The sequence below is a fragment of the Symphalangus syndactylus genome, chromosome 8 (assembly GCF_028878055.3).
Source record: "Symphalangus syndactylus isolate Jambi chromosome 8, NHGRI_mSymSyn1-v2.1_pri, whole genome shotgun sequence".
NCBI classification, from domain to species: domain Eukaryota; kingdom Metazoa; phylum Chordata; class Mammalia; order Primates; family Hylobatidae; genus Symphalangus; species Symphalangus syndactylus.
Window position 1 is genome coordinate 90,772,980 of NC_072430.2, and position 23,711 is coordinate 90,796,690.

The window sequence follows — 23,711 nt, forward strand, 5'->3', positions numbered from 1 at the left end:
TATGTATGTATATCAGTAGACATCCTTTGTACTTTTTGGGTTTTTTTTTCTCTCCCACTAAAACTATATGTTGGTTTTGTCTTAGAGGTCATCCCACTCATTTTCTCCGTGGTAGTATAGTGAATTTGGTAGATATCTCACAACTTATTTAGCCATTCTGCTTTAGTGACTGAATTAATATAGGCCAGCCATTGTCCCACTTTGCCTGGAACTGAGCGATTTCCCAGGATGCAGGAGTTTCTGTGCTAAAATTAGGAGAGTTCTGGGCAACTGAGACAGTTGATCACCTACGGTTATGTTGTTCCTGTTCCTTTTACTATTACAAACAATGCTTTTAGTAGACATTGTGCTATATATGTAGTGAATATGACCAAAAATATTTCAATCAACCTAACTTTTTAAATAATTTTTTTCTTTATCTTCTTTTTTCCCCCTGCTAGGGCCAGACCAGTTATCACTGTAAATGCTGGTCTTGAAGTGTACCCTAGCATTTTAAATCAAGACAATAAAACCTGCTCACTGCCTGGAACAGCTCTCAAAGTTTCCTGGTAAGGGTATTTGTTTAATAATAGTTATTATTGTGATTATTGTTCAGGCATTGTAAGAACAATTGAAAATGAAGGTGGTAGGGCTGAAATATTGCTAAAACAGTTTCTGTGAGTGTACTGTTTTTTCTATTCTTTTTTATTTGAAGCAAGGTCTGCCTCTGTTGCCCAGGCTGGTGTGCAGTGGCACAGCCATGGCTCACTGCAGCCTCAACCTCCCAGGCTTAAGTGATCCTTCCACCTTGGCCTCTCTAGTAGCTGGGACTACAGGCATGTGGCACCATACCTGGCTAATTTTTTAAATTTTTTGTAGAGATGGGGTCTCCCTATATTGCTCAGGTTGGTCTCGAACACTGCTATGCTCAAGCAGTCATCCTGCCTCAGCCTCCTAAAGTGCTAGGATTTACAGGCATGAGCCATTGTACCTGGCCTTATACTCTATTTTCATGTTATAAATTGGATTATAGAAATAGTGCTCCAAAAAAGATATCTAAAGGCTGTAAAGATACTCTATAAATTAGTATGAAATTAATTTTTAAAGAATTATGCATGGTCAATGAATATTTTCAAAAAGAAAGAAAAGCTAATAAGATCTCAGTTTATTTATATGTAATTCCAAACAGGCCCATGAACACTTAAATTTTTAAAAGATACCTTGTTTTTCAGATTTAATATCTGTGAACAGCTGTATGAAAAAAATTATTTTGCTGGAATATATTAATTTTCTGCTTATTCCTTTACTAGTTTCCAAAGAAAAATATAATATTTTTTCATAAGTTAAATATCTGAATTCTCCTCTACTCCATTCTTTCTCTCATCTTTGTCATTTGTATGCTACTTCAGTAATTTTTGCTCTATTTTCATTATAGATATTTTTTAAGCTGTCTCATGCTTTACTTCACAATATTTAAAAGCAAAATGTAGAAACCAGTATCTTTCTCATACATATCAATGTAAATATAAAACTAATGAAAAATCTTGACCCGTATACTACCAAAATCACCATGAGTAGTCATTCATGAGTTCCCATTTTGGGAAACACTATTCATGTTCCTTACTTACACAGAAGAGCTGCAGAGAACTTATGATCAAGGAGAAAATGATTGGTACCCAGAAAAGTTTTACTTCAAAAGAGCCAATTAAAGATATTTTTCCTGAATTTGTTTTTGAATATTTTTGAATTATTGTTATAGTTATTAAAATTTTGAAATTTTCATTTAATTGGATTACATTAAAAAATTCAGTAATATTTGGTCTTCATTTTTATTGATTGGCCGTGAAGTTGTTTTCAAGATTTTGCTGTAAGTTTTACTGCTTTTCTACCCTGCATACCTCTGTGAAGTTGCCAATAAGCTGCTTCTAATTATGTTAGTAATTCAAAGATTTCAAATGTACTAACTAGAGCAGTAACATCGTATGATTTTTGAGTATGGCATATAGTAAGAAATACATTTTGCATTATAAACACATAAAAGTAATTAAATCAAGCATTTCAGAAAATCATGTTTACCTTTGATACCTAAATCAGTTTTATTTATTTATTAAAAAATTTTTCTTAAGATGCTGAATACAACCCATTAAACTGATTTCAAAACCTGCAAATAAATTGTGAAGAACACTGCTGTAAAGGAGGTTGCTAATTAAAGAAAGCTTTGGTGGGTCATTTCATCAATGAGACAGTTTTTAAAATCTGAACTGTTGGCTAGGCACAGTGGCTCACTGTAATCCCAGCACTTTGGGAGACCGAGGCGGGTGAATCACCTGAGGTCAGGAGTTTGCGACTAGCCTGGCCAATGTGGTTAAACACCGTCTCTACTAAAAATACAAAAATTAGCCGGGTGTGGTGGTGCATGCCTGTAATCCTAGCTACTCGGGAGGCTGAGGCAGGAGAATTGCTTGAATCCAGGAGGCAGAGGTTGCAGTGAGCCGAGATTGTGCCACTGCACTCTAGCCTGGACAACAGAGTGAGACTCTGTCTCAAAAAAAAAAAAAAAAAAAATCTGAACTGTCATTTCCCTCATTTAGATTTATCAATAGGTTCTATAAGCTTGAGAGGAAGTTAGAACATTCTTTTTCTTTTTCTCATCAAGGTATCATGAAAGGAAATGTGCTTAAATTACTGAAGGATGAGTTAGGTTAGTATATATAGTTTCATGTTTTTAGAATAATATTAAGACATGAAGAAAGATGTAAGCCTTCACAGTACAAACTGTGTATTAGAAATATGAGATGTGGATGATAATAAAAAATATGTCTAAACTGGATTATAGGATTTATGTATGTTTTTTATTTTTCCAGTTTTAATGTTAGGTTCTGCTTAAAGGCAGATGGCAAAGGAGTACTTCCCAGGAAACTTAGTAAGTGTTCTATGAAAAATCATATTATTTTAATGATACTGCATACACAGCACTTAAAAAATATTTTAAGATATTCAAATAGTTACTTGAATTGTTATTATAATTTTTTATTTGAATGTTTATGCTTAAAGACATTTAAGATTTCAACATAATTATATTCTTTGGTAACTCTTAAGCTAATTCAAAAATAATACACTTATTTATGGACGTTATGAGCTAAATGGCCCACGGAATGGTAAACATGACCTTTAGAAGGTTAAGCAGTTACGAATGTGAGATAATGAACTCTGGGGAAATATGAATATTATTGTTTATAAGTAGATGATCTGCTGAGAAGTCTGTATTTTATGTCTTTGAGCAGCCCCAAGCAATCTCAGAAGTAGAGGTGGTTTAGAAATAGTGGGAAGGAGGAGAAAAAGTTTTGATCATACAATTTAATTCACACCGTAAACTCTACTCTTCTTTTCCTAAAATGGTTGATGTGGTCCTGAGAGCAAGATAGGAGTGTTAAATAATTATTGCCAGGGTTTGTCAGTATGTTACTGGCAAGTGGTAAGGAATAATAATAAAACAGAGAAGAAACTGAAACTGTTGGGTGTGTGTTTGTGTGTGAAAGTTTACATAGGGCAGCCAAGCAAGGTCTCCCTAGGAGAAAACTTGTCAGTAGAGACCTGAAGGAAATGAGGGAGCTATGGGATGTGTGGAGGACTGTTTGACACAGAGGAACTGGCAGTTTCAGCAGGCCTGAAGCAGAAAATGTGCTCAGTGGTTGAGAAACAGCATGGAGGTCAATATGGCCTAGTAGAACAGAACATGAAGCAAAATAACCCCGGGTATTCACCCAAATTTGAAATAAAGGTCAACTTTTAGAGAAACTTGCAACGTGAATTCTGGTTTTAAAGATTTGCACTCTCTTAAGAAACTATTTAAAGAACTGAATCTTACAAGGCGCTAATCCTAATTGCTACATCCTTGTTTTACAATGATTCTTGATGTATTTAACTGTTTGATCACTTGCTTCCTGAAGGCATATTCATCTGACAATTTGATATGATAGCTTCACTGGAAGCAGGAGTTTCAAGTGGGGCAAACTGTTCATTCATCATAGTGTTTAATATGATGGTATTATTGAGCAATACTTCTTAATCAAAATCAGCAAGACTCTTGCTACTTGAATTTATGGTGGAAGTCTTAATTCACATGTTTCATCCTCTGGATTTCCTCCTCTCAGCTTAAATTAAAAGATAGCATTTCTCCTGTCTGATAATTGGCTTACTACTATCATTTTTGGGGGGATTATTTATGACATTACTTTAGGGAAAATTTGATTAATTATTTAATTATTATTAAATATTTTTCAGAATTAATATGTTGTAGTCTCATTGCAATGTAATGACATTTTAAATTAATTAGAAGCAATTTACTTCTTAAGGAATAAAGATCTCTGTTTACATGAAAACTCTAGAGTAGGATAGATAGGTGTCCATAAAGAATATGTTGGTTATAAATCCTTTGGTTTACATAGATTTCCAGGTGGAACTTCTTTTGGATAAACTCAAGCAAAAGGGAGCAATTCGACGAGCACTGTTTCTCTACAGCAGGTCCCCAAGTCACTCCAAGAACATGACTATTTCAAGGGGGGGACTGATGCAGTGTGAGGAATTGATAGCTTATCTGCGGGTAAGAGATAACTTATCTGCTACCTTGCTGTTCCTTTTTAGTCATTAGTTTTTCTTTTTTATCTAAATGATTTTCATTTTCTGTAAATTAGTGTTAGATCTAAAGGAAAAACAGAAAAATACACAAAGGAAATTTAGCTTTGTAAAGTGTCAAACCTGAATTATGGACTTCTACTTCTGGCACATTGGATATTCCAAATGGCCTTTCCACAACAATACTACTGAACAAATTATGATAAACATATTTCTTAAATGCAACTGGACTTTCAAAGACATTAAAAGAAATCGCCAAAGTCCAGAAAAAAAAAAAGAGCAATCAACTAAAAAACTCCAGTGGCAAAAATCTGAATTGTGAGTTATAAGCAAATATATGAGCCAGAGTTGCTGGCAAAGGATGAAGCCTAAGGAGAGGGCAGGTGGTAATTGCAGACACCAGCACAGGAATTCTGACAGTTGTATAAGGCTAAGTGTTCTTACGACAGAGGTGCATCTGATTCCAGCAAGAGCCAAATGTAAAACCTTGCTGAAGGGGAGCAATCCAGTATGGGCCCCAGGATTTCCACAGGTTAAGTTTGATCAAATATGAATTCATTACACACACACACACACACACACACACACAGAAGCCACTAGAAGAAGCATCAGATTTTAGACCCGCAAAGGCCACTTACAGAGTACAAATTTGTATAAAATGTTTAAAGAAACAAAGGGGCTGGCACAGTGGCTCAAGCTTATAATCCTGGCACTTTGGGAGGCCACAGCAGGAGGATCACTTGAGGCCAAGAGTTTGAGACCAGCCTGGGTGAGACTCTATTTTATTTAAAGGAAAAAACAAAACAAGATAAAAACATCAGTAAATATTTAGACAACAACATAATTAATGAACTTAATTTAACAGACATATAGAATCTACACCTAACAATTAAAGAATATGAAAACTGACCATGCATAGGCCATAAAGGAAGTCTAAACAAATTTCAAAAAGTAATTTTATAGAATACATGCTATCACAGTGCAGTTGTTAGAAATCCATAACAAAAAGATCAACTGGGAATTGGGAAGTGTGATTTTTAAATAACTTATGGGTCAAAAACAAGATCATAATGGAAATTTACTTGTAACTGTATTACAATGAAAATATGACATCAAAATGTATAGGCTGTCACAATAGTAGAATGTAAAGATAAATGTATAGCCTTAAATGCTATTTAATTTAAATGGAAGTTAAGAAAAAATGAAGGTAAGAAGGAAACACCACAAAATTAAGAATTGAAATGGGACATCACAGATAAGGGAGGAATTAACAGAATTTTATGAATAACCTTGGGCCAGGACATAGGAAAACTTTTAGGCAAAACATGGAAATTCTTAGAAAAACAATACAACTGTCATAAGAAGAAACAGAAAACCTGAATAATCCTCTAAACACTTAAAAAATAGAATTGACAGTTAATCTTTACAAAACGACAAAGCCCAGATGGTTTTATAGGCAATATCTACCAAACATTCAAGAACAAGACTTCTCAATTTTAAATAGCTCTTTGAAAGAATAAAAAAACTAAAATATTTCAAAGTCAATCTGTGAAACTAGTTTAATTGGTTCCTGGACTGGTCGAGAATAGCACCAGAAGGGAGAATTTCATTCTAGTCTTACAATAGATGTAAAATTACTAAGCCATTATAAGCAAATAAGTCTTAGCAGTTTGTAAAAAAAGATACATAAACCAAGTTGGATTTATCCTAGAGTGGGTTAATATTAAGTCTAAAAATGTAATTTACCACATGAATAGATTAAAGAAGAAATATGTGACTGTCTTATTTAAGTACAAAAAAGGTTTTAGAGTAAATTTTAAAAACTTCATGATTTAAGAAGCAAGACAGGCCGGGCGCAGTGGCTCACGCTTGTAATCCCAGCACTTTGGGAGGCCGAGACGGGCGGATCACGAGGTCAGGAGATCGAGACCACGGTGAAACCCCGTCTCTACTAAAAATACAAAAAACTAGCCGGGCGTGGTGGCGGGCGCCTGTAGTCCCAGCTACTCGGAGAGGCTGAGGCAGGAGAATGGCGTGAACCCGGGAGGCGGAGCTTGCAGTGAGCCGAGATTGCGCCACTGCACTCCAGCCTGGGCGACAGAGCGAGACTCTGTCTCAAAAAAAAAAAAAAGAAAAAAAAAAAAAAAAAAAAAAGAAGCAAGACAAATACCCCAAATTATGACGAAGAAGAAATAGAATCCTACATTTAAACAAAGTCTGTCAATACCTATTAATTGGTCAAGATATGAATTAAGAATTCTTATACATTGCTGACGGCAGTGTGAATTGTTTTGAAGACTTTGGAAAATAATGTGGTACTACAGAACTGACAAATATACTTGTCACTATGTATAAGAATAATTACAGCAATTTCTGTAATAGCAAACACAAACAAAACCCATAAACAATCAAAATAGCCTTCGACAGAATGGATAAATGAATTGTAGTATATTTACATGATGAAATAGTACTCAACAGTACAAAATTAACGTAGGCTACATGCAATAGAATGGATGGATCTTAAGAGTGTAGGACAGAAAGCAAGTAATCCTATTGAGAAGGAATGCAGAGGGAGGAAGAGAAAGAAGTAAGTGGGTAGCTTCAGCAGTATCAATAATGTTCTTATTATGTTGGGTGTGTGTGTTTGAGTGTTCATGTTGTTAACATGTCTCGTACTTTCGTGTGAATCAAATAGTGTATTGTAAAACAAAAATTGACTAAAGGTTCTTATTTGATAAGGATAATCTTCTTTTGGATATTCTATTTCTACATAAGTATAATTTTCCAGAGAATTTTGTTAGAATTGAAGGCTTAGGGATGAATACAGCTGGCTTTGTAATGTGCACTTATGGATTTCTCCAGATAATTTAGGTTGATGTTATCATTAATTCAAAGCGTTTCCATTTCTAGGATGAATCCGAATTTAGAGACAAACTCACTCCAATTACTATTTTTATGGAATATCGGTTGGATTATAGAACAGCTGCTGATACAACAGGCTTGCAACCCATTCTTAACCAGTTCACGCCTGCTAACATTAGTCGACAGGTACTGTACTCAGTTTACCACTAATGTGATATTGTTATTTTTTTTACAATTCGTGTTTTTAAATATTAGAGGAGATTTCCTTTATCATATTGATGGATGTTTAGTCAAAGTCAGAAGGTTAGGAATCTGAATTTTCTATTTTTTTTTCTTTTTGCTTTTTATTTTTTTGGGAATCTGAATTTTCAAGTCAGAGATATTTAAAGCCAGTCAACATGGAGATATACAGAGAAAGACAGGATCACATTTCATATACATGAAATAGGAAAGTAATTCAAGGAAAACAGCAAAGTGCCAGTCTGTTTACATAGTATTTTAGTATTTTGCTAAATATATTTGATATCTATGTTATCTTTGATATTTTAATTTTAAAAAGTGCATATATAGTAAATAAATAATTCTTTTCAGAAAACCAAAGAAAGCAACAAAATTTGATAGGTGGTATTCTAGTTTTAGAAAATCTTATGTGTAATGTATTTAAATATTGTTAATTCTAGTTACTATTTCTCCTTTTTAAATTACATGTTCATGTTTTTACATTAATATTTCTTCTTTCATAACTCTTTGCCCTAAATTTAGTTTGTCATTTTTTTTTTTGTCTTTCTAAGATCCCATAAGCTCTTTTTTTTTTTTTTGGTTTGTTTTCCGTATCTGTGACAGTAGCAAAAGGCAAATTAAAATATTTTTTTAAAGTCTTTTCTAATTTTTATATTTTAACAATTTCATATTTCATCCTGTACCTTAATAATCATAGTATATGTGCCATTTTCTAGTATTCATTAACATAGAACTTATAACCATACTTCTGTGTTTATATTCTTTACATCTTTTATTTTTAATGAATGCATAATAATGTTGATTAATGGTTTAATAATGACCATCTGAGCCTCTTAATGTCTGTCATTCAGTATTATACTTTCTTTAAAAGTTAATTGTTACTTGTCCCTTTATATTATGTGCTTTCATATATGGGTTATGGTTATTTTCTATTTATAGTTTTATAATTTTTTAGAAATCTTTTATTATCATTGTTATCACTGCTTTTGATTAATTTTCCAAACTCCCCATCCAATTTCTTTAATGCCAATACCATATTAAAACCAACTGATCAAGTAGGCTAACTTTTGAAACCCCTTGGAGGGCAAAAATAACTGCAGTAATATTTGACTTCCTTTTTTTCCCACCTATTCTCATTCTTCATTGTTTGAAAAAAATTTTTTTTGGTCTCCTCTGTGTCCTACATTTGTTCCATCAGTGACATTATTAACTTTTAGGTATGTTTCTTTCTGCATTCTTAGCTTTGTTATTCACTCTTGTTTTTATGTTAATTACTTACCCCACCATTTTTGTCATTTCCTTTTCTCTAAAATGGATCCTTCTTTTCGCTGGTTACATTACAAACTCTTCTTTGCACTCTCTTTTTGCTGTCAAATAGAAATACAAAGTTTTAATTGTAATTTTAAATTTGTAATTTTTAATTTGCTGGTTAGCAACATTTTTTTAAAAGGTAGAAAAGGTATAGGTGAAATTTATTTTAAAAATATATCTATATTAGTTTTCTAGGGCTGTCATAACAAAGTACCACAGAATGCGTGGCTTAAACAACAGAAATTGGTTTTCTCCTAATTTTGGAGCCTAGAAGTCTGAGATCAAGAGTCAGCAGGGCTAATTTCTTCTGAGGCCTCTCTTCTTGGCTTGCAGACAGTCACCAGTCACCTTCTTGTGTCTTCACATGGTCTTCCTTTTGTGTGTGTGTCTGTGTCCTAATCTCTTTTTAAGCATCAGTCATTGGATTAGGGCCCACCTTAAAGACGTTTTAACTTAATAACTTCTTGAAAGACCATATCGCCAAATACAGTTCCATTCTGAGATACTGGGGATTAAGGCTTCAACATACATATTTTGGGGGGACACAGTTCAGCCCTTAACGATATTTAAAATATTGTCATTTTTACATGGAATCAATTAAAAATTATCAGTGGAATATTTTGCATTCTGTTTCTTACTGTCTTCAAAATCCCGAATGTATTATATACTTTTAACACATCTAAATTCAAATATTTAGGTTTTATTAGAAATTTTTTTTGTATTTAGAATCCACGTAATTCACAGTTGAAAAAGTAGATTCAAATACTCAAGTTGTTCTAAACATACTAAAAGTTTTGCAGTAAGAGAATTAAGCATCAGCTTTTAACATTAATTAAAATTAAATAAAATTTAAAAATCAGTTCCTCAGTGACACTGAGCCCATTTCAAGTGCTCAGAAGCCACATGAGGCTTGCAAGTGGCTACTATATTGGACAGTGCAGTTCTAGTGTTTCCCATTCTGCTCCCTAATCCTTTGGTGTTAGAGATTTAGTGTTTTCTGCAGAAAGAGTTGGGTTTTTTTCTCTCATTTTTTTTCATTCAAATACACGTCAAGTTTTTTTTTTTTTTTTGGGACGGAATCTTGCTCTGTTGCCAGGTTGGAGTGCAGTGGCGCAATCTTGGCTCACTGCAACCTCCGTCTCCTGTGTTCAAGCGATTCCCCTGCCTCAGCCTCCTAAGTAGCTGGGACTACAGGAACCCACCACCACGCCCGGCTAATTTTTTGTATTTCAGGAGAGACGAGATTTCACCATGTTGTCCAGGACAGTCTCGATCTCCTGACCTCGTGATCCACCCACCTTGGCCTCCTAAAGTGCTGAGATTACAGGCATGAGCCACCGTGCCCGGCCTCAAATACATATTAATTTCTTAATTTGTACAAGATATAACATATATGACTGTAGAGATTTGGTTGTCTGAGCATGGAAGACATTGCTTTTCCATCTCTGAAACTATCTTTCCTGACAGCATATTTTAATACTATGGCTGCTTCAGTGCCAGCTAAGTCCTTTTTTTCCCCTATAGAGTGATATTAGCCAAATATCTCTATATTACAGTTTTATTAATATTTTATACATATGTCTCATTGCAAACTTAAGATACTCATCTAACATTCTAACTGGGAATGTTATACCTTATCACTAGTTAATTTGTTATCTGCAAAGTCCACACTTTCTTCCTGATCTAATCAAGCCTTGATTTATATTTGGCATAATGTAAAGAATCACCATATAGTTCTTCTAATCGTCCTTTTTAAAAAAGGCTTATAGCAACTGCTTATATCTAGGTAATTGAATTAATTCACACATATTTTTGTGTTTCCTTCAAATTAAAACGACAGTTAAGAATCTTTGTCCAATATAGTAGCCACTTGCAAGCCTCATGGCTTCTGAGCACTTGAAATGGGCTCAGTGTCACTGAGGAACTGATTTTTAAATTTTATTTAATTTTAATTAATGTTAAAAGCTGATGCTTAATTCTCTTACTGCAAAACTTTTAGTAAGTTTAGATTTGAATCTACTTTTTCAACTGTGAATTATATGAATTCTAAATACAAAGAAAATTTCTTTCTTTTTTTTTCTTTTTTGAGACGGAGTCTCACACTGTTGCCCAGACTGGACTGCAATGGCGTGATCTCGGCTCACTGCAAGCTCCATCTCTCGGGCTCACACCATTCTCCTGCCTCAGCCTCCTGAGTAGCTGGGACTACAGGCGCCCGCCACCGCGCCTGGCTAATTTTTTGTATTTTTAGTAGAGATGGGGTTTTACCGTGTTAGCCAGGATGGTCTCGATCTCCTGACCTCGTCATCCGCTCGCCTCGGCCTCCCAAAGTCCTGGGATTACAGGTGTGAGCCACCATGCCTGGCCTACAAAGAAAATTTCTAATAAAACCTAAATATTTGAATTTAGATGTGCTAAATGTATATAATACATTCTGGATTTGGAAGACAGTAAGAAATAGAATGCAAAATATTCCACTGATAATTTTTAAGTGATTCCATGTAAAAATGACAATATTTTAAATATTGTTAAGGGCTGAACTGAGTTCCCCCAAAATGTGTATGTTGAAGCCTTAATTCCGGACATTCTTTGTGACTTGGAAGTTTACAATCATCATCCTTTTTTTAAAGGACTCTATTTTTCTTTTCCTTTAAATCCTTTTCTCTCTTCTTTTTGTCTGCTTCTGTGCTTGAAGCCCTTTGGATGTTACCAATAGACAAAGCAAAAATGGCCTCATCTTTATTTTCCATTCTTTTCTTAATTTTTATGTTTCTTCTTTCACATCCTATCCAGCTCCCCTGCTTTTTTCCCACTGTTTGACTCTTTTGGGTGTTTCCATTTTGCTCTAGCTGGAACATTCTCCTGGCCAGATCTAGTGGGGAAAAAGTTCAGGTCTTTGCTTTTTTCATCTACCCTGATTGGCTAACTATAATGCTTCAAGTTCCTTTTCCTTCATCTTTTTCCAAATGACCATGCAATGCTGGACTCATTTTATCCAGTTTGTTTTGCCCCTTGGTCTCTCTGCCTGTCTGAATTGCTGCTGAATATCTACAGCTCCTTATTCTTTTATCTTCTGCAGCCCTATTTCCCGATATTGGTAGAGGCACAGTCCATAATGAGAAACTCTAGAAGGGAGTCTATTTTGCCCAACATCTCACAACTTAACTAGCAGCAGGGTAAAAATGAACCCTCATTTCTTGACTATTACTTTCTCTTCTACACCAGTCTTCTTTCAAAGATGATAGCAGCTTAATCTGAGATAAAACTGAAAGGTTCCAAGGAACTGTATTATATTCCTATGAATCTTTTTCTTCTTTCTCATTCTTGACTGGCTACACTGACCTGTTTAAAAATAAGTGGCCATGGTCTCTTCTGCATTCAGGTATACAAACAAGCTGATGAGTATATGAAAATATATACATGTGTACATATAGGCATAACCACATAGATATTGATAAACACTGCTTATGCCACCTGCATTGGTATTTTTCATATAGAAAATAAAATGTGTTTTTCTAGGCTCACATTCTACTTGACTGTGGTGAAGACAATGTCTGTAAACCCAAGCTGGAAGTTTCTGTAGATAGGTAAGTTTTGCTTGAAATAATAATGTAGTAAGAAATTTAAATGGAAGGGCACATTTTTCTATTCAAAGGACTAACATATTTTAACGAGAATTAGTTATACTGGAGAGTAATGCGTGATTTTCTATAATACTAAAACTATCAATATTGAGCTTCTGAAGAAAATATCCACTGTGTTTTTCACTAGTTGCCTGGGTTGAAAGAGTTATTACCATTCAACTTTGGGTAATATCACAAAGTAATATTGTATCATTTTAAAGATACACTTCATGGTAAACATTCTTTGAACTCAAGGAATATCCTTACCATTTTGTAAGGCTTATGAATTATAAAGAATATTGTGAGAAATATGACACATGTTTAATTTAGCTTTTAGAAAAATATTGGGGAATTACAAAGTACATATAATTCACTTCAGTAATAGATATGAATGATAGTGATATATTAGTGGCATCGATGTTTATTTTTATTGAGAGAAGCATTGGATTTTCACCCAGTGTGCTATTTTCTGTTTTCTGTCAAGCTGTGAAGTAGTCTTAAAATATCTTGAGACACTGTTGAACATGTCAGTGCTGTGTATTTATCTCTTGTTTCTTTGAACAGTCATACTTTCCCCATGTAGTCTTTTTTTTCTCAGTCTGGATTTGTATTTTTAACTTGTAGTGATCAAAAGAAGATCTATATTGGGGATGACAACCCTCTGACATTGATTGTTAAGGCTCAGAATCAAGGAGAAGGTGCCTATGAAGCTGAGCTCATCGTTTCCATTCCACTGCAGGCTGATTTCATCGGGGTTGTCCGAAACAGTGAAGTAAGCAGGCTGCCTCTTTAAAAATCGAAATGCACTCACAGATCTTATTAACATTAATGAGCTGTTCCCCTATTTAGTGAAGCACAAGCTTAGCTATTCTACCTAAGGCTAAATTGCTAGACAATGTAGTGCCTATCTTACATAATTCCTTTTAAGCCTAATACTTTGCATAATGCATTGATATGACATTTTTAGAATTGCAAGCTAAGTGCCTGGAAACGAGGTTAGATAGATAAAGTGTGTAAGCCTGTCCATCAAATTATTTGTCAGAGGCTATATGGTTATGTATGGTAGTCCTCTAGGGATCTTTCAGAAACACTTCTGCCTTTCCATGTGGCAATTGTACCCAATTCTGGCTTTTTCCTTACCTCCTGGTTTGCTCAACTAGATTTATTTGCTTAGGACAAGAAACTGAAATATCCAACTGCATGATACTTTATTTCTTTTCATATCCATTTTTATTTTTTATTATTTATTTATTTATTTATTTATTCATTTTTTGTCTATCAAAGGCCTTAGCAAGACTTTCCTGTGCATTTAAGACAGAAAACCAAACTCGCCAGGTGGTATGTGACCTTGGAAACCCAATGAAGGCTGGAACTCAAGTAAGACAATTTAATTAAATGGATTTTTCTACCTGGCAAATAGAAAAGCATATTGTTCTCTGGGCTCATAGTAATTTTTAAAAATAAACACTTCAAAACAATGTCCTTAAATTGGTTTCGATATAATAGTTAAATGATTAGCAGAGTTTTGCTTAGTTTTAACTAAGATATGAAAACAATTGGTTGTACTCCTACACGGTTTGCAATCAGCTGCTCTTTATGCCTCCTTCACTTTAGCAAATGGATGAGAACATGGTTTAAACTAAGGACTGAAATAATAATTTTTGCTATTTTACACTGATGCCTTAATGGATCCTGAAAAGCTACTCTGGCAACTACCAAGACTGTCAATCCTAGGTGAGCTAGATTCCATCACAGGCCCCACACAGAGGATCAAAGCAAAGGTCAGTTCAGGCTCCCCTTCAGATGGTGGAGCAGGGTGCCCAGGAGCTTGAAAAGAAGCAGCCAATGGCTTGCTTTCCGAATCCTCTAAAAAGTAAACAAAATATACCTTGTAGAATTTCTAGTCGCAAGGACAAAATGGCAGTATATGCTGTGTGACTTTTTCAATAGAATTTATTTAATGACATATTGATACTGGTACTTTGAAGATCTGTAGTAATACAGGTCTAAATATTCCATATTTCTTTAGTGTGTTTTCTATTACAAGTCATTAGTGTTTCTAGATGTACGATATCTTAGGGATGAGAACTTGAACAAATTACCCTAAGTTCAGTTTTTCACATGTATTCAATGTTTTATTAACAATGAGCATGCCTTTTATTTTCTCATATTCTCATTCTCTCTAGCTTTCTGGTTAATATATAGTTTCTACTTATTCCAAGTAGCCAGTTCCAGGTTTTGTGGAGTGGGAAGCAGTACCCAGGAAGTACTGTTTTTAAATGTCATTTATATGATCCCCAAGAAGAGTTCTTTTTTGTACCTGGTGGTTCAATTGTTTTATTTAAAATCTACCAATTTTCTGCCTGCAGGAATTAGGATATTTGGTGTTGGGAGTGTTATGAGAGGTGTGTGGAGAAATTCTGGTTGTGGCCCTACTCATGCCTTCTTTAGCCAGGTTCCCTTACTCTAGTAAACCATCCATTTCTTCTTTCCTGGCCTATGAACACAGCACATACTTTGGCTGTTAGCTTCGTGTTATCAAAGTTTTGTACCCAGTTGCTAGACTTTCACTGGATCAACAAACATTTAGTTTTACACTTTTTAGAAAGATGGTTAGTATTATAAGGAGGTATAATTATGATTAATAATTGTTGTTAAATAGGCTCTCTTATGGATTGGCCCAGGTATATTATGTAAAATAGGTTTGATAGAAAATAAGATTTAATTATCTTTGTTCAGTATTATTGTAAGCTCAGAAAAACCCCATTTTAGAACATTATTTTTTATTTAGACATTGAATTTGAAATTTTGCTAATTAGACATTGACTAGCATTACTATCTTTTCCTCTCTTCTTCAGCTCTTAGCTGGTCTTCGTTTCAGTGTGCATCAGCAGTCAGAGATGGATACTTCTGTGAAATTTGACTTACAAATCCAAAGGTATGAAAACAACTTATGTTCACTTATAACTATCAAATAAATGTTATTTGTTGTAAATATACTATGTAATATACTTTAAACATAAAGTAGCACAGATTAAATTTTATTGCTTGATTATAGCATTTTAAAATCAATATTTACATTATAAGAATAAATTTTATTGTCAGATTTGAGTTTGTAAAACAAAATTTAAAATCCAGAAATAAAATGTTCATCTTCTTGGAATTAAATGTTAATGAAAATAACTATTTTGAGATATAAGCTTCACACTTGTTTCTTTTGTTTGTTAATTTTTAGTTTCACTGGGTTTGCCTCTGTATGTTTTTGGTGGTTATGCATAATTCATTTTTGTTGTTTTTTTTTTTCTTTTTCAGCTCAAATCTATTTGACAAAGTAAGCCCAGTTGTGTCTCACAAAGTTGACCTTGCTGTTTTAGCTGCAGTTGAGATAAGAGGGTCAGTATGAATACTTAGTTGAGTATCTCATTCTCATGATTGCTTTTTAAAGGTAACTATCAGGCCTTAGCCTCTTCTGGACAGTAGACCCTACTTGTTTAGTGGTGGTTTTACTAGGGCATTAGCTTCTGTAGAAATAAAATCCTAGGTATGTTCCAATCCCCCAATACTGGGTGATCCTCAAAAGGAACAAGACATGGCAACAACATGCACAAAATAATTTTATTGAACTTTTACACAAATTGTCAATTCACCTGTTACATGTACATTTCATAAGAGCAGTTTTTGTGCATGTGTGTGTTCATTAGTTTTCTTTTAAAGTATTTTTTAAGATTAGATCTAATTTTATTTATTTGAGTAATGAATACGGGGTACTTTTGAAAATGAACTGACTATATCATTTTGATATTCATGGTAGGTTTTCTTTGGTCATTGTTTAGAGTCTCAAGTCCTGATCATATCTTTCTTCCGATTCCAAACTGGGAGCACAAGGAGAACCCTGAGACTGAAGAAGATGTTGGGCCAGTTGTTCAGCACATCTATGAGGTTTGCAGTTGTTAGATTTTACTCAAACCTAGTGAGCGAGCCAATGAAGAGAGGAACAACTAAGCTACCTTTAAAAAAAAAAATTCTATGTAATTTTTATGTAAACTCTACATTGGTTAAGTATGTGTCAGATTTCTTTGAATATTTTCCCTGTACATAAATTCATTTTTATTTGACAAATAGCTTTGTTTAAATAAAGCAGTTTATATAATTTGTTGCTTAAAATCAATTAGTTCTACTTGAATAAAAGAAATGTCATTGGTACTTTCTCACGGGCGTTTTGTAGTTCTGGCTAAAAATTGAAAATACCTATGGCAAATAACCAAAACTATTTCTATAGGAAGAAATTTTCTTTGTCATCCTTCATTAATAACTTTTAAATATTTTGTGTTTTGTTTATACATACATACATATATATATATGTGTTTGGTTTTTTTTTTTTTTTTTTTAGGTGGAGTCTTGCTCTGTCGCCCAGGCTGGAGTGCAGTGGCGCGATCTCAGCTCACTGCAAACTCCACCTCCCGGGTTCAAGCGATTCTCCTGCCTCAGCTTGCTGAGTAGCCGGGATTACACGTGTGCGCCACCATGCCCGGCTAATTTTTGTATTTTTAGTAGGGACAGGGTTTCACCAACAGGTTTCACCACGTTGGCCAGGCTGAACGTGAACTCCTGACCTCAAGGGATTCGCCCGCCTCTGCGTCCCAAAGTGCTGGGATTACAGGCATGAGCCACTGTGCCCAGCCTTGTTTATATTTTTATCCTGACACGTATTACTCTGTGTTAGAGACAAATGTTGAGTTTGATCATTTTTTGCATAAAAATGGTCACATTGTAATTAGAGGTTAACTGTGGAAACTGCTATTATTCAAAACCTATTGCTAACATGATTTCTAAAGTTGATGTAGGGGAAGGATTATGGAATAGATTTTTGCCCAAGGTGTAGATGCATTTTCTTTTTTCTCCTTAGCTGAGAAACAATGGTCCAAGTTCATTCAGCAAGGCAATGCTCCATCTTCAGTGGCCTTACAAATATAATAACAACACTCTGTTGTATATCCTTCATTATGATATTGATGGACCAATGAACTGCACTTCAGATATGGAGATCAACCCTTTGAGAATTAAGGTAATATGCTTAATAGCAGCTCTTCATTACAATGATATTTCATTGCCTTCTTTCTAAACCTATAAAAGAAATTCATAAAATAAAACAACTATTTTAATATAAAACACAGTCTGCAAAAAATGGTTTAGTTCATAAGCAGTACACTTAGGATAAGTTCATTTGTATAATGGGTAAGAATTGATTCTGTGACATCCTAGTGAACCACATCTTCATGGAGTGCTTACTGAGCCTCATGAGATGTCTTTCAGTGACTCAGTTTGACCTTGGCTCCATCACATTGTTGTTTGTTCAGGGCATAATATCACATCAAGGGTGTTTTGTTGTTAAAATTTCTACCTTTGGGATAAGCTATACCATTTTACTCATGATTCTCTTGACTTTTGGATATAGTCATCTCCATCACAGATTTGCACTAGAAACTATTATACAATATGGTCTAAGGAAATGTAAAGAAACAAAATAAAAGATATACCCATGATTGACATCACAAATGTACTGTGGAATTTCAGGCCATTTCTGTGTGTTTCATCAGTTTCCACTCTAGCTAAACAAGGGCTGAAAATAATGGTTAGGGAGAAGCTAACTTTTTTGGTACATATTAAAGACTCTAATCTTTATTTTCTGTCCTTACTGCTCACCATATACTCAGTGGTAAATATTCTGTCATACTAAATTTTCATTCACTGTTTTTTAATCATATCTAAGAGTTTATATCAAAATGCTGATATAAAATGTTTTTCATTATCATTTACCACCATTTTGTTAATGTGATTGCATTAGATCTCATCTTTACAAACAACTGAAAAGAATGACACAGTTGCTGGGCAAGGTGAGCGGGACCATCTCATCACTAAGCGGGATCTTGCCCTCAGTCAAGGAGATATTCACACTTTGGTAAGTGCCATTCCAAATATGTGCACCATAGACATTTAAAAATATGTGACTATAGAACTGATGCCAAAGAACATTTCAAAAATAACAACAGCTGTGCTTGAACAACTACATTTATTTTTATACCATGCATTCCTCTTACTTTCCTTTTTCCTAGTCAGATTAATGCCATATTTTCTTCAAATGATCTATTTTTGTAGATAGCTAATAAAACTAGTTTATGTCCCAACTTGATTTTCCTACTCTAGTTCTTTAACTGTCCTCTTTCTTGGCCTCCTCCTAATCTCTGAGGCTTTAGTACGATACTAAAAATTCCAGAAGGTCCCAACAAAAATACATTGGAATAATAATTAGCACTTGATTAACCTTTGTTGAGTTAGTCTATATAATGGCTATAATGTTTTTAAAGGCAATTGCCTTTTTTTTTTTCTTTTAGTTAACAAATCTCCAGATCTCTAGTAGAGAACCTGGTATAGTGTTTTTTGTTTGTTTGTTTTTTGACACAGAGCCTCACTTTGTCACCCAGGCTGGAGTGCAATGACACAAACACAGCTCACTGAGGCCTTGACCTCCCAGGCTCAAGCAATCCTCCCCTCTCAGTCCCCCAGTAGCTAGGACTATCGGCGCTCACCCCCATGCCCAGTTAAGTTTTGTATTTTTTTGTTGAGATGAGGTTTCACCATATTGCCCAGCTTGGTCTCGAATTCCTGTGCTCAAGCGATCTGCCCACCTCAGCCTCCTAAAGTGCTGGGATGACAGGCATGAATCACCATGCCCAGCACTGTTTATGTTCAATAGTGATCACTAGTTATTTTTGCATCACCAAATTCTGTGGTTCTTGTTAATCCTCATCCATTCAATTGCCTAGTGGCTTTGGTTCACTTAATCACTTCCTTCTATTGACTCTCATGGCTGTAAATACCATGTGGTGTAGATGCTTCAATTTATATTTCCAGTCTGATCTTCTGCATTGAACTTCAGATTCCAATATCCAACTGCTTACTAGAAGCTACTTTTAAATATCTAATAGGAATCTCAAACAATTGTAAATATATACCTTTGGGTTTTCCCAAGTCCGCTCTTTCCATAAAGTTGTTAGTTGATTTTAGTAAATATCAACTTCATTCTCGAACACCTGGACCTCATGCTTGACTCCTCTCTTTCTCTCATATCTCACGTGTTGTATTTCAGCAAATTGTATCAATATTTTCTTTCAAAATACCTAGAATCTGGCACCTTCTCACCAGTTTCATCACTGACACAACCTAACCCAGGCTACTTTCCCTTCTCGATTGGACTATTGCCAAACCCCTAGTTGGCCTCTGTATTTCTGCGTTTCTCCCAACTATACTTTGTATGCTATAGAAGCCACAGTGATCCTTTTAAATATAGGTCAGGTTGTGTCACTCCAGTGCCTTCCCATCCAACTCAATGAGAAAGCAAGAGGCTACAATGACCTTTAAGCCCAACATCAACAGGCCCTTCCTGCCTCTCTGCTTGCATCTCCTCTCCTTACTATTCTTTCTCAAATTTTCCACCTTGCTTTCATTGAACAGATAGCCCCAAGCATGTTTATTCCTCCATGCTTGGAAAATTGCTCTTCCATCTGCATGGAATTCCTTGTCCAGATATCCTTGTGGCTTATTTTCCCATATCCTTCTCGTGTCCTTAAAAGTAAAATTATGTCAGAGAACTTCCCTGACCAACCCATGTGAAATAGAAACTGCCTTCTACTTCCCAAACCCACTTTTGATCTTGCACTTTCTGTCCTCCTTCAGAATCTGTTTTCTTTAATTGAGACAAAACTTACACAAAATTAACCATTTTAATGATTTTAAAGTGTATAATTTAGTGTTTTTTAGTATAATTACAACATTGAACCACCATCACCACTATAATTGTAAACATTTTTGTCACCCCAAAAAGAAATGCTGTACTCATTAAGCAGTTTATCCATTCTCCCCTATCATCAGCCCCTGGAGACCACTAATCTGCATTCCTACTGATTTGCCTATTCTCGACATTTCATACATACAGTATCATACAACGTATGGCCTTTTGTGTCTTGCCTTCTTTTTTTTTTTTTTTTTTTTTTGAGGCAGAGTCTTGCTCTGTCACCCAGGCTGGAGTCCAGTGGCACAATCTTGGCTCACTGCAAGCTCCACCTCCCGGGTTCATGCCATTCTCCTGCCTCAGCCTCCCAAGTAGCTGGGACTACAGGTGCCTGCCACTACACCTGGCTAATTTTTTTCTATATTTAGTAGAGACGGGGTTTTACCGTGTTAGCCAGGATGCTCAATCTCCTGACCTCATGATCCACCCGCCTCAGCCTCCCAAAGTGCTGGGATTACAGCCCACCAGTACTTCATTTTTATGCCTGAATAACACTCCATTGTGTGGACATACCACCTTTTGTTTATCCATTCATCAGTTGATCAACATTTCGATTATTTCTACTTTTTGTCTATTTTGAATAGTGTTGCTATGAACATTCGTGCATAAATTTCCATGTAAACATGTTTTTCAGTTTTATTGAGAATAAACATAAGAGTGCAATTGCTAGGTCATGTGGAAACTCCATGTTTAACTTTTGGAGGAACTGCCAAACTATTTTCCAAAGTTGCTGCAGCATTTTGCAATCCCAACCAGCAATATATGAGGGTCCTATTTTCTCCACATCTTTATCAACACTTATTATTTTCTGTTTATGTTTGTTTTAAAATTTTTATAATCATCCTGGTTGGTGTGAAGAAGTAACTCATTGTGGTTTTGATATACATTTCCCTGTAGACTGATGATATTCAGCATCTTTTCAGTTGTATATCTTTTTTAGACAAATGTCTATTCAAATTTTTTGCCCATTTTTAAATTGGGTTATTTGCCTTTTATTGTTGAGTTACAAAGAGTTCTTTATATTATATTCTGGATACTACCTTCATTAGATATATGATTGCACAGGCTTTGTCTCATTCTGTGTGAACTGTGTTTTTACTTTCTTGATGGTGTCCTTTAATGCACAAAAATTTTTAAATCTGAAGTTAAATTTATCTATGTATTCTTTTGTTGCTTGTATTTTTGTTGTCATATTTTTAAAACCATTGCCCAATACAAGGTCATGAAGATTTATACCTAGGCTTTTTGGTTTTATAAGTTTTACACTTACAGCTCTTACATTTACATCCCTGATTCATTTTGAGTTAATTTTTGTGTACGTGAGGTAGGGGTCCAGATTGATTCTTTTGTGTGTGGCTCTCCATTTGTCTGAGCAACGTTTGTTGAAAAAATTATTCTTTCCCCTTAAATGGTCTTGGCAGTCTTGTTGGAGATGAATTGATTATAAATATATGGATTTATTTCTAGACGTTCAATTCTATTCAGTTGACCTATATGTATATCCTTAATACAAGTAACAAATTGTTTTGATTACCATAGCTCTGGAGTTCAGGTTTTGAAATAGGGAAATATGAATACATTTTCTTCCTTTTAAGATTATTTTGGTTATTTAGAGTCCCTTGCAATTCCATGTGGATTTTAGGATCAGCTTGTCTATTTCTGCAAACAAGGTAGTTGGAATTTTGGTAGCAATTTTCTTGAGCCTGTCTCAATCTGGGGAGTATTGCTATCTTAACATTACATATTTTAGTTCATGAACATGGTATGTCTTTCTGTTTATTTATTCTACAATTTTTTCAACAATATTTTGTCACTTTTAGTGTACTTGTCTTGCACATCCTTGGTTACATGATTTCTGTGTATTCTTTTCAATGCTTTTTATTATTTTTTTTTTTTTCTTTTTTTTTGAGAAGGAGTTTTTGCTCTTGTTGTCCAGGCTGGAGTGCAATGACGTGATCTCAACTCACTGCAGCCTCTGCCTCCCAGGCTCAAGCAATTCTCCTGCCTTAGCCTACTGAGTAGCTGGGATTACAGGCACCCGCCACCAGGCCCGGCTAATTTTTTGTATTTTTTTAGTAGAGACAGGTTTCACCATGTTGGTCAGTCTGGGCTTGAACTCCTGACCTCAGGTGATCCACCCACCTTGGCCTCCCAAAAGTTCTGGAATTACAAGTGTGAGCCACCACACCTGGTCTATTTTTATTTTTATTTTTTAGAGACAGGGTTTTATTTTCTCATCCATGCTGGAGGACAGTAGCATAGTTATAGCTTACTGCAACCTCGAAATCCTGGGCTCAAGCAATCCTCCTGCCTCAGCCTCCTGAATAGCTAGGGACTATAGGTGCACCCACCACACCTGGCTAATTTTTAAATTTCATTTTTGTAGAGGTAGAATCTCACTATGTTGCCTAGGCTGGTCTTGAACTACTGGCCTCAAGTGACTTTCCCACCTTGGTTTCCTAAAGTGTTGGAGTTAACGTGTGAGCCACTGCTCTTGACCTCAATGCTGTTTTAAAGGAAGTTGTTTTCTTGATTTCTCTTTTGGATTTCTTATTGATAGTATACTGAAATATGACTCATATTTGCATATTGATCTTGTGTCCTGTACCTTTTCTGTACTTGTTTTTTTAGCTTAAATAGTTTAATATGGATTATTTAGTGTTTTCTATATGTAAGATCCTGTCATCTACAAAGAGATAGCTTTACTTTATCATTTCTAATCTGGATGCCTTTTCCTTTTTTTTTTTTTCTTTTTTAAGAAAGAGTCTAGCTCTGTCACCCAGGCTGGAGTGCAGTGGCATGATCTTGGCTTAGTGCAACTTCTGCCTCCCAGGTTCAAGCAATTCTCCTGCCTCAGCCTCCCAAGTAGCTGGGATTATAGGTGCCCACCATCACACCTGGCTGATTTTTGTATTTTGAGTAGAGATGGGGTTTCACCATGTTGGCCAGGCTGGTCTCGAACTCCTGACTTCAAGCGATATGCCTGCCTCAGCCTCCCAAAGTGCTTGGATTACAGGAGTGAGCCACTGCATCTGGCCTTAATTTTTCTTACCTAATTGCACTGGCTAGAACCTTCCGTACAATATTGAGTAGAAATGGCTTGATTTCTATTGTCTTATTCCTGACCTTAGAGAGAAAGAAGTATGAAGTATGATATTAGCTGTGGGCTTTTTATCAATGCCCTTTCTCAGGTCAAGGAAACTCTTTTCTAC

General features: G+C 35.2%; 1 protein-coding gene across 5 annotated transcripts in view; it reads left to right on the forward strand.

The window, feature by feature from the left end:
- Window positions 1–23,711, forward strand: part of ITGAV (integrin subunit alpha V) — a 91,364-nt gene that overhangs the window by 61,777 nt on the left and 5,876 nt on the right. For all 5 annotated transcript variants that reach the window (XM_055289954.2, XM_055289951.2, XM_055289952.2 and 2 more), the window contains 12 exons: window positions 441–548; window positions 2,844–2,902; window positions 4,428–4,582; window positions 7,525–7,662; window positions 12,547–12,614; window positions 13,275–13,422; window positions 13,935–14,027; window positions 15,509–15,588; window positions 15,963–16,043; window positions 16,484–16,589; window positions 17,557–17,715; window positions 18,496–18,609. In XM_055289954.2, coding sequence (XP_055145929.1) covers window positions 441–548; window positions 2,844–2,902; window positions 4,428–4,582; window positions 7,525–7,662; window positions 12,547–12,614; window positions 13,275–13,422; window positions 13,935–14,027; window positions 15,509–15,588; window positions 15,963–16,043; window positions 16,484–16,589; window positions 17,557–17,715; window positions 18,496–18,609 — 1,309 coding nt within the window. The remainder of the gene's footprint in view (window positions 1–440; window positions 549–2,843; window positions 2,903–4,427; window positions 4,583–7,524; window positions 7,663–12,546; window positions 12,615–13,274; window positions 13,423–13,934; window positions 14,028–15,508; window positions 15,589–15,962; window positions 16,044–16,483; window positions 16,590–17,556; window positions 17,716–18,495; window positions 18,610–23,711) is intronic.